The following is an 11859-nucleotide window of genomic DNA, read 5'->3' as shown; positions in this document are numbered from 1 at the left end:
ATCCAGACCCCAGAAAATAATGAAGAAATTGGAGGTATTCCTCGGAATTTAGACTCCCTGGAGCCTAATCCTACGAATACCTCCGGGGGCACCACGATACCAGGTCCCGAGCAGGAACCTCCCTCGTCTCTTCATAACAAAGTTGTAGGGAGAGAGGATTGGAGAATTCCAATCACGCAATACATCCTGAAAGGAAAGACTCCACCCAATAAATGGGAGGCTCGGAAGCTCAAAGCATTAAGCGCGAGATACTGCATAATCGAGTCTGTCCTCCACAAACGAAGTGTTTCCGGACCTTACCTAAAATGTGTCCATGGCCTCGTTGCTATGAGACTCATGAAGGAAATGCACGACGGCTCCTGCAGGAACCACTCTGGAGGAAGAGCTCTGGCCATCAGAATCAAAAGACATGGTTATTTCTGGCCTACCATTATTGCAGACTGTGAGGTCTACTCCTCCTCATGCAACAAGTGCCAGAGGCATGCACCGATTATACACCAACCTGCGGAAAAGCTATCCAACATATCCGCCCCTTACCCATTTATGAGGTGGTCCATGGACATCGTAGGACCACTAGTAGCGTCAGGAAGTGGAAAGAAGAAGCTACGCTTCCTCTTAGTCTAACAGACTACTTCACGAAATGGATAGAGGTTGAAGCTTTTCCAAAAGGTAACCAGAGTCGAGGTCGAACGATTCGTGTGGAAGGAAATCGTGTGTAGACACGGCGTCCCAATATGAAATCGTAACCGACAATGGAGGACAGTTCATATCCCACGACTTCAAAATATTTTGTGACAATGGAATATTCGTCTGACCTTCTCAACACCTCGACGACCTCAAGGAAACGGCCAGGCGGAGGCTGCTAATAAATCAGTATTAGCAAACCTCAAGAAACGCCTCGGAACCCAGAAAGAACTCTGGTCAGAAAATTTACCTGAAGTACTTTGGGCATGTCGAACCACCCCACGAAAGGCTACAGAAGAAACCCCTTTCTCCTTAGCCTACGGGATGGAAGCTGTCGTCCCAGCCGAAACATTGCTGGTAGCCTCCGCCGGGAGCTCTGTACATCCGACCCGCAGCTAATGATCAGCTCCTAATGGACACCCTCGATCTAATCGAGGAAAGACGGGACCCGAGCCCTGATTCGCATTCAAAACTATCAGCAAGCAATGGCACGACAGTACAACTCCAAAGTCAGGCTCCGACAGTTCGCTGTAGGTGACCTAGTACTTAGGAAAGTTTTCGAAGGAACCAAGGAACCAGATGCTGGAAAGTTAGGAACCAACTGGGAAGGTTCCTATCAGATCATCCATGTGGTACGACCTGGCGTTTACAAGCTCCTGAAAGGTGCGAACCGGGGTACCTGAAATCAGATCGTGGAACGCCACGAATCTTAAGAGATACTATCATTAGGTACCTAAAATTCCTGAACTACGTTAGGCTTGATCCTTGACTGGGTACGTAGGCCACTCCGTTATGAGTGCAAGCAATTATCGATAAAGCAATTATCCTTGATGTCTCAATTATTTAACAACACAGTTCCTATAAACACGGACCTAGGGTCCCAAAACCCTTCGGATCAGCTCAGGTTTCCATGAACCTGAACCTAAGGTCTTAAAATCCTTAATAATCTTAAAGGTCTTGAAATCCTTCAAACGAAATCAAATTTGATAAACCAACCTAAGGTCTTAAAAATCCTTAGAAACCACTAAAGGTCTTAAAATCCTTCAAACAAAGTCAGGTCTCCATTGACCTCAACCTAAGGTCTTAAAACCCTTAGAAATCATCAAGGTCTTAAAATCCTTCGAACAAGGTCAGGTCACCTCGGACCTAAACCTAGAATCTCGAAATCCTCAACAAAATACAAAGGTCTTAAAACCCTTATCAAATTTCGAAAGGTCTTAAAATCCTAAGCAAGTTCCAATGGGTCTTAAAATCCCGTAAACAAATTCAGGTTCCCAAGAACCCCCACCTAAGGTACCCGAGTTAAACTCAGCTCCTAAAAACTTAAGCTAACCTCGATACTTCAGGAACCCTCTTAAGGGGCCAAAAACGATCCAAGTCTCCAAGACTTATCATGAAATCAGGGATCTAATTCGGAGGATTCACTAAACCTCTTAATTAGTAACCAAAGCACATTCCCTATCGAAACTCTTAACCAAATTCGAGTTCATCCAAAAAATGACTAAGTCAAATCGAGAAACTTAAAACGAAACTGAAAACCAAGTCTTGATAGATAAAAGGTTTAAAGGCCTCCTCAGGCCAACAAAGGTTCAAAAGACCTTAACAGAAACAAAGGTTTAAAAGCCTCCTCAGGCTATAAGTCTTAGAAATAAAAGAAACGAAAGCCCATTGGGCGGAAATCCTAGAAACACATGAAAGAGCCTCAGCTCTTAAACCTCCTTGTCATCCGAGCTCTTCTCAGCTCCCTTGTCAACCAGATCATCCTTCTCTTCAGGAACCTCTTCCTCCATCTCCTTGTCGCCATCTCCCGGGGCGGCTTCAACTGGGGCTGAGCAAGAACCCATCAATCCCAAATTAGAACTGAACTCTCCAGAAAAGGAGAGATTAAACACATTAACCTCAAAAGTACCTGAGCTCTCAGAGAGTTGAGGAAGGGGGAGCTTGCTGATCGAAAAGTCCGAGACCTGAGCCTTCTCATACGCAGCAATAGCTTCTGGCATCATAGCTACCAAACGAGCGTAATCATCCTCAGCACTCTTAATCTCGCCATCCAGCATGTCTTTCAGGAGCTCAGTGTTGGCTTGAACCTCTTGAGCATGAACCAAGAGATCAACTTCATCTTTCTTCTTGGAGAACTTCTCCTTGACAGCAACCAGAACCTTGTTGTAGGCATCAGCTACCTCCCTCTTACCTCTCCGGACGGCTAGCTTGACCTCAGCTTCTTTGTTCTTCTGGATGCTCTGAGATGAAGCAATCAGCTCTTTGACTTGGTACTCGGCTATCTTCTGAGCAGCATCCAAATCCCCAATCTTCCTATTCTTCACCTGGAGGTCAATCAACTGGCTCTCGATCGTCCCTTGCTGAGCATCACATTTGGAGCCAAGTCTCTTAACCTCAGCTTGAAGTTCCGAGATCAGAGCCCGAGTCTGATTGAGCTCAGCCTTGGTAGCCTTGACTAGATCAGTGACCTGAGCTAATTCCTCAGCACTGGGGGCATTGTGCACAGCTTCCTCGAACTTGAATTGAGCCCTGTTGATAGCGCCAGCCAGCTACAATAACCAAAACAATGATTTAGTGAACATTTTCCAGAAAGAATTAAGCTAAAAAGCTGAAACGAAATTCATACCTGACCCATGTGATGGGCAATGTCAACATACTCCTCTTTGTTGGAGAGGTTGGCGATCGAGGGGAGAGCACATCCAGTCCTCTTCATATGCCTCATTAACGTAGCCAAACCCATGAGTCATCTAAGACTGACCCAGGCTTCGAGTGGGCAAAGTTCCAGCCAACGGTTCCCCCCTAGAAGAGGAGGAGGAAGACCTCGAGGGTCTGTCAACTTGTTCTGTCCGGGACCTCTTGCTCCTCGGAGGCTCAAATTCTGAGGGATCCCTCGCCAATTGAGGATCAGCTTCCGTCATCGGAACCTCGGAAGGGAGACCAACTTCCTGAACTCTGGGCTCCGAAGGACCAACATCTTTAGCAGGAGCAGAGCCTCCCTCATCAAGGACCTCCTTCACGGAGTCAAGGAAGGATCCTCCTTGGTTCTTGTCGCTTCCTCTAGAGGAGCTGGCAGCCTTGGTCGATCTACCTCTGGAACGGAAGGAGGGCTGAATAGGCATCTTCTGTGACTGAGTCTTCTCAGAAGTACTGGCTCCAGACGAGACTTCGAATACCGAATCACCTTCTGAGACTAAATCATGAAAAGGATTCATTAATCTCACAAAAACAGATTCGAATAATGAAAATTAGAGATTATTGAGGGAAGGTTACCTTCTAAACCAGCGACCGTCACTGAATCCGGGAAGGACGCCTTGTATCGTTCAGGAAACCTAGCTGACCCAACTCTCGAAGTGGTATAAGCTCCCCAAGTGTTAGGGCTATGCTGCAGCTTCCTGTAAAGCGCTCTGGTGAGTTTTCCAGACAACTTGATAGGGTCCTCAACTTCTGCAAAAAGAATCAAGAGACAATTAGCACATCACGATAAGCAAAAATAAACATGCAAACATATCCCTAAAATCCTAACCAGAAATGTCAGACCAAGAGGTCCTGAGGTCTCGGCCTACAGGAACCGTCGAGGGGTCAATCTTGACATAAAATACTTCTTCCGCCAGTCATCATCACTGGCCGTGAACTTGAAGATGCCTAGCCCTGGACGACAGGGGAGGTAGTAGGTACCGCTTCCGCCATCCTTGGAAGTGCTCTCCTTTATAGAGAAGAGACTCATTAGCTCATTCAACCCCACGATAACTCCTTCCTCCTTGGCCCTAGTGATGAACCCGTTTATCACTCGAATAACCGATGGACTGAGTTGAGAAAGGGCCAGCTGGTAATGATCTAGGAGATCTAGCAAGAGAGTGGGGAGAGGGAATCTAAGATGACACTTAGAAATATATTTCTCTTGAATACAAAACCAACCCTCCGGAACGGTTTCGGGGGTTTCATCTTCGGTACAAGCTCTAGCTAGGTCACTCTTGCCGTGGGCTTGAACAGCAAGATTGACGGCGTCTTAACTCTTCAAGAGTGAAGGGAAGTGAGGTCCGGAGGAGGCGCTCTTGCCACCTTTCTTCTTCATCCTCTTGACTCTTGCTCCGATCGAGTCTTTAACTTTTTTCTTCTTGGCTTCTGTCATCTTTTCACCGGCTTCCCGCTTGACCTTCATAATGAGGGCACCGGAGGCTGAGATTTGAACCTCGCCGGAACCTTCTTTTTGACTCATGATAGTAAAAAGAAAGGGAAATAGGAAGCAAAAGAGAGGAATCGGACTAAGACGAAATCTCAGAGAGAGTTAAGAATGAAGAACTAGTTTGATCAAGAAACGGATAAAAAAATATATAAAAAGCGCAGTAAAATAAAGGAAAGAGGTGAATTACCTTGGAAACCGTCGAGAGGCGTGGAGGAAGTGGAGAGACAAGCAGTTAATTCTCTCAGCTTTATATCCCATCACGTCTCAAAATCGGAAACCACATTTCAAACTCTCTTTTATCTGAATCGTCGATTTAATTAAAGAAGAATTACAGCCGTCCGATCGAGCAAAAATATATATGGTTGAGATAGCCTGTAATCATTATCTCAACCATAAGATCTAGGTTGGGCGGCTAGGTCTAGCTCCCGAGAATAACGAAACCTAATCTCGAGAGCTGGGGGCAACTGTTGGGCCCAAATATGGCCCGATAGCTGAATGATGAATGATAAAAGACGATAACGGGCCACGACAGGCCCATTACGAATCCAATCTTTGAGAAGAGCTAAGCTGGAGCCGGAGGCTGAGAGCTAAAGACTTTAACCAAAGAGGTCACGGTGAAGAGGAAGCTCACACCATAACGGAAGGAGCGCAGGACCCGGTCAAAGGAAGCTGTTGCGGATTCCTCAATAAACGGAGAAGATCTCGGGATCCAGTTGGTGACGATCGAGCGGGACCTGAGGCTATTTAAAGAGAAAGTGAATCAAGAAAGAAGATCTATTCAACCCTTATTCATTTTCACTATTATTCATATCATCTCTAAAGCATTTTGTTATCTTTGTAATCATCAAGAGAAACATCTTTTGTAACCATTCTTTTATCACATTATCAATACAAATCATCATTCATTCTACAAGTTCTTACGGGATTCAGCCCACGATTATCTTTCCCTAATCCTCTCTTAAACTATAACCTGACCTAAAATCAAGAGGTGAGTTTAGTCCCTCACACCTCCTACCAGTACAAATGGGAATGTGACTTCAAATGTCGAGGGAAATGTTGTTGACAGCACTGAAGGAAATCTTGAGAAGAAGAAGAATGAAATAAAGGACTTTTTTGATTGCAGGTTCATTCAATAATCTATTTCTTTTATTTTTGTAGACTAATTTTATCAAGTATTTCTATTCACATTTTATTTTCATTGCAGATATGTCTCGGCTTGTGAGGGGACTTGGAGAATTTTTAAGTTTCCAATTCACTATAGGTCTACATCAGTTGAGAAGCTGAGTTTTCATCTACCCGGTAAACAGATAATAATTTTCAAGGGGAAAGACAAACTCAAAGCTGTTATCACCCGAAAACTCATCGAGAATACAATGTTTCTGGCCTGGTTTGAGTTGAATAAGATTGATGATCTTGCAAAAACTCTAACCTATGCTCAAATACCAAACTTCTTCACATATAACAAGAAGCAGAAGAAGTGGATTAGGCGAAAAAGAGGCTTTAGCATTGGGAGGATTAACTATGCTCCACGGAAACAAGAAGATGCTTACTTTTTGCATGTGTTGTTGAACATTGTGAAAGGCCCTACCTGCTACGATGACTTTAAAACCTATGAAGGTGTTCTTTACCCTAGCTACAAGCTGGCATGTTTTGCTCGTGGGTTACTAGATGATGATCAGGAGTACATTGATGATATTTTAAGGAGAAGTCATGAAAGCACAGCAAGTGAACTGCGCCAATTTTTTGTTATGATGCTGATGAATAACAGTTTGTCTATGCCAGAGGTTGTGTGGGAACGTACATGGCAGTGTCTTTCGGAAGATATCGAGTATAATCGCCGAAAGTTTTTCAAACGACCAGGTAAATATAAAATTATTGTTTGGAAACAACTCATTAAAGTATTGTTTGAAATTATTTTTGACATTCTCTTTCTTTTCTAGGGTTACAAGTCAGTGACGAGGACAAAAAGAAATATGCTTTGCAAGAGATTGACAATCTTTTGAGGCGTAATGGTACTTTTCTTGGGAAATTCGAATCCATGCCAAAACTGCCCAAGACAACCCGCCAAGATTCAAATGTCTTGATACTAGATGAGAGAAACTACTCACGTGAATCATTGCTAGAAACCGTTGAGGAAGACAGCCGCAAAATGACTGATGAGCAAACTAAAGTTTATGATGAGATCCTTTCGGCTGTAGATGAGGGAACAGGTGGTATGTTCTTTGTTGATGGATTTGGTGGTACTGGTAAAACATTCTTGTGGAAATTATTGTCTGCAAGTATTAGAAGTCGAAGTGATATTGTTTTAAATGTTGCATCAAGTGGCATTGCTTCATTGTTGTTGCAAGGTGGTAGGACTGCTCATTCAAGATTTGGGATTCCATTAAATCCGGATGAGTTTTCTTCGTGTACTATGTCGCATGGATCTGATCAGGCTAATTTAGTGAAGGAGGCATCACTCATTATATGGGACGAAGCTCCAATGATGAGCAAGTTTTGCTTTGAAGCACTGGATAGAAGCTTGTCTGACATCATGGGAAAAATTAGCGACAGTCCTTTTGGTGGAAAAGTCATTGTTTTTGGTGGTGATTTTAGACAGATTCTCCCTGTAATTAATGGAGCTGCAAGACCAGAAATTGTGTTGCAAGCACTCAATAGATCATATCTTTGGGAACACTGCAAAGTGCTTAAACTGACCAAGATTATGCGATTGCTAACAGGTTGCTTGTCAGTTGAAGATGCAAAGGATCTAAAGGAGTTTTCTGAGTGGATTCTGAAAATAGGGGATGGTAAAGTTAATGAGCCTAATGACGGGGAAGCAGAGATTGAAATACCCCCAGAGTTTTTGATTACTGACGCAGACGAATCTATAGAAGCTATCAGCAAAGATGTCTACGGTGATTCTGTTTCACTTCAAGATAACAAAGATCCTAAGTTTTTCCAACAAAGAGCAATTCTATGTCCAACAAATTAGGATGTTAATATGATCAACGAGTACATGCTGGATAGACTTCCTGGTATATTTTTAAGATTCGCAGCTAAACCTTGCTAAGCTAATGTTGTTTCTATGAATTAAATAACGCTTATGTTTTTTTACAGGAGATGAGAAGATCTATATTAGCGCAGATAGTATAGATCCCTCAGATAAAATTGCTCTAAACAATGAAGCATTGGGTCCAGATTTCCTTAACACTATCAAGGTTTCTGGTTTGCCTAACCATAGCCTGAGACTCAAGGTTGGTTGTCCTGTGATGGTTTTAAGAAACATTGATCCTTCTGCTGGTTTAATGAATGGAACAAGGCTTCAGATTACTGAGCTAATGGATTTTATGGTTAAAGCAAAGATTATTACTGGAGAAAAGGTGGGCCGTACAGTTGATATTCCTAGGTTGTTAATAACAACATCAGACACAAAACTGCCATTTAAGATGCGTAGAAAGCAATTACTTTTGGTTGTGGCGTTTGCAATAACTATAAATAAAAGTCAAGGTCAATCATTGTCTGAAGTGGGTATCTTTCTCCCACGACATGTGTTTTCACATGGGCAGCTCTATGTTGGTGTTTCAAGGGTTACATCTAAAAAAGGTTTAAAGATATTGATTGTTGGCAAAGATGGTAAACCTCAGACTAAAACTATGAATGTTGTGTTCAAAGAGATTTTCGACAATCTCTGAGATTGATCATGGATGATCAGGTATGTTTGTTTTAAATTTTTAAGTTTAATTGTAGCTTTGCGTAGAAGGATTAGATTTCTTATCAAGTTTACATTTTGCAGACACGCATGGAGGTGAGGAAGAGTGCTACAGAAGATGTGCGTTTAAGTTTTTGCGTGGCTTCTATTATAGGATTTTGATTTCGCATTATAGACAAGTTTGTTGTTTCTATCTTTGAAGAATTTTAAATTTCAAAACAAATTTGCGATTGTTATTTATTTTATGTTCATTCTGAACTTTTTTCCACATTCAATCTATACTAAACCTTAAACTACAGACAACCTAATTGATACTAAGCTATTAACTACAATCTATGCTACTCCATAGTGATCATAGTGACTAACCTTTTTTGGCAAGTTTGTGCATTACTCTATGTGCAGATGACAACCCTCACTCCTATTATTCAAATATTTCAGAAATAAAATAAGTACAGTAAGATGTGTTAAACTGAAGTTACGATCAAACATTATAAACAATGTTGCATTACAAGTGTGACAAAAAACATAACTACTTATAACTTTGACATATAAACTAAACTCTCATGTTTGTTTAACATTTGAGAAATGAATTGAGAACTTATCTTTCTGTATATGTCTTTGCGCTATGAACTGTATCCCTTCTTTCTTATATGAGAACTCCTTTAAGTGTTTGGTCACGATTCATCATCATGTGTCTGTTTAAAAATTAACAAAAACAAAATTTCTTATACTCATTCATTAATTTACTGTTCCGGAGTTTAAAAATTGAGAAGTTGTTACTCACCCGATGGTGCTTCACATCTTCAAGTAAACCAGGTAAGTAGATGATCCATATGCATTTGTAGGTGACCCAACCTCCTCTAGCCTTCCTCTTAGCTGTAACTTGAAGCTTCACTCCTGAGTACAAGTGTGACACAAAAAAAACAACTGATAAGTATGACATACAATATGTGTTCCCGGTTATATTTACCATTAAAGAAATGAACTGAGAACTTAACTTTCTGTATCTGTCTTTGCGCTATGAACCGTATCCCTTGCGAATTTTAATATGACAACTCCTTATGTCTTTGTTCATCATGACCATGTCTCTGCTTATTTTTTCAACAAACAAAAACAATTTTAATCATTTATTAATTTACAGTTCCGGAATTTAAAAATTGAGAAGTTATTATTTACCGACGGTGCTTCACATGTTCAAGGTAAACTCTGTAAGAAGATGATATATATTTCCCCAAATAGAGCGATTCCCAACCTCCTGTATATTTCCTCTTAGCTGTTACTTGAAGGATATGAGTCATAGTAAAGAGCAATTTTATGCTATTGTTATCTTAACTGATCATGACTCCTGAAGGAAGCAAAAATTAACAATTTCTTTAGTATATTATTTTACCTTTTTATTTGCAGAGACATTTGTAGATCGACGAACAGAGGTTACAGTCTGCTTTAACGGATCAAAGTAAAGAGTTTCCTGGTTGATTCAAATAATATACAAAATTTTGATAGTTAAACAAAAGGTAAACCCAATCTCTTTTCTGCAATCGATATATAAAATATTTTTTTAACAACTTTTCCAGTATATGAATAAAATCTAACCTTGCGGATTATAGATCTGTGTCTATGGTTGTGTCCGAAAAATTATATATTTTCATACAAAAGCTTTCCCAACCACGCATATCCACCACTTCATCTTCTTCATGTTCGATCTAGACATGCAAAGAATATATTTTGAAAAAGAATTAAAAATAAAGCAATTTTTGGAAAAATGATTCAGTTACTCCATACCTTGATTCGTAAAGATAAAACATCAGATTCACAACTTCTTGACGGTAAGAGTGTTACGATTTAAGGTTGACTGAAACGCATCATCGGTAATCTCCTTTTTCATCTTCGTCGCCATTAGAGAAAACCGAAGCTCGAGAAATTTCCTTTTCTTAAAGTTAAGAATTTTTTTTTTTTGAAACATGAACGGTCACAAAATAATGTTGTCGGTAAGATTAATGGAGGGGAGAGATGGGCCTCTCGACAACTTTAGATTGATTTATAATTTTATGGCCCAAACTGGAAATTGTAATAACAAAGGCCCTATATAAATAACACATTTTATTTTCAAAGTGTTTACAAAACTTAATCTCATTAGTTTATATTAATTATCTAAAACCATATTGTTTAATCTAAATTCAAAACTCATATTATATTGTTATTATTTCAAATGCTTATTGATAAAAAAATTATATGACTAATATATTATTTAGATTTCACTTAATATGTCTTACTTATTTTTTTCTACAAATATTCAAACCAATTTTTTAACAAATCACATTATTTGTATTTAAATATTTTTAAACTAATTCACCCGTTACATATAAATAACCATATTAACTTCTTCTGCATTCAACCTAACCATGTTATATTATAGAATGGAGGGAGTCTTAATTTGTGAAATTGTAATATTATGTTTATATATAGTATTTCATAGCATAACAACATGTCATTTTATAACAAAAAATTATAATTAACACATGCGCGGTCGCGCGGGTCCAGCTCTAGTTGTTTTCTTCTTATGGAATATATATGGCAGAAAAGAAGACAAAAGCATCGAAATGTTGTGGACGTATATCAACTTTGGGAAGTGATGCAGTGGAAGTACTACGGTGGTATACTAGCAGTATATTACACGGTCTTTGGTGAGGGGTCTAAACTATGCCAAGTCAATTACAGATATGAATACGAGTTATTTATTATTATTATTCTATCTCATATTATTATTAAGTGATATAAACCTAAAGCTTTTGTTTCACTTTTAATTATTTACTAGGTAATAACCCGCGTCCTGTGCGGAGTGAATTTTTTTTTTATAAAAACTTAAATTTTATTTCATAATTGAATTATTTGTCTAATATTTTTTGTGGTCAAAAATAAATCAATAATTGTTTGGTATAGTGCATTTGATTCTTGGTTTCGGTTTGGTTATTTCGGTTCTTTGGTTGAGGTTTAGGATCTGTTCGAATATTTAGAAAATTTGGTGCGATTATTTAATTTACGTTCACTTTAAGTAACAAAGTTGAGAATCGGCTAATATCCGAAGTAATTTCTGATCACATATTGTTACGGTTTGGTTCCAGTTTTTGTTAATTAGGTTATAAAAACAAAAAAAAATGGTTTTTGCTTAATTATCATTTTTTAGATTTCGGATAAAACTTTGAATAATTAAGATAATTTTTTAAATATTTCAGATACATTTTTTTTTTGTAATTCTGTTTTTGGTATTTCAATTTAAAAGTAATATTTTAAAATTATATGA

At 39.3% G+C, this 11859-nt stretch overlaps 2 protein-coding genes across 2 annotated transcripts; one reads left to right on the top strand and one right to left on the bottom strand.

The window, feature by feature from the left end:
• Positions 1-2079: 2079 nt before the first annotated feature.
• On the bottom strand, positions 2080-11187 carry LOC130505680 (uncharacterized). Its single transcript, XM_057000282.1, has 10 exons — positions 10341-11187; positions 10152-10261; positions 9949-10026; positions 9735-9813; positions 9343-9646; positions 8925-9253; positions 3955-4128; positions 3311-3874; positions 2594-3233; positions 2080-2512 (listed from the first exon to the last, which is right to left on the bottom strand). The coding sequence occupies exons 8-10, from the start codon at positions 3422-3424 to the stop codon at positions 2394-2396; spliced, it is 873 nt and encodes a 290-aa protein (XP_056856262.1). The 5' UTR covers positions 3425-3874; positions 3955-4128; positions 8925-9253; positions 9343-9646; positions 9735-9813; positions 9949-10026; positions 10152-10261; positions 10341-11187; the 3' UTR covers positions 2080-2393.
• On the top strand, positions 6241-8541 carry LOC130508569 (uncharacterized). The gene is made up of 3 exons (XM_057004145.1): positions 6241-6727; positions 6808-7764; positions 7967-8541. The coding sequence occupies exons 1-3, from the start codon at positions 6241-6243 to the stop codon at positions 8539-8541; spliced, it is 2019 nt and encodes a 672-aa protein (XP_056860125.1).
• Positions 11188-11859: the final 672 nt, after the last annotated feature.

This window comes from Raphanus sativus, chromosome 2 (assembly GCF_000801105.2).
Source record: "Raphanus sativus cultivar WK10039 chromosome 2, ASM80110v3, whole genome shotgun sequence".
Classification (NCBI taxonomy): domain Eukaryota; kingdom Viridiplantae; phylum Streptophyta; class Magnoliopsida; order Brassicales; family Brassicaceae; genus Raphanus; species Raphanus sativus.
The sequence above is the reverse complement of the archived record's forward strand: the minus strand, read 5'-3'. Positions and strand labels throughout refer to the sequence as shown.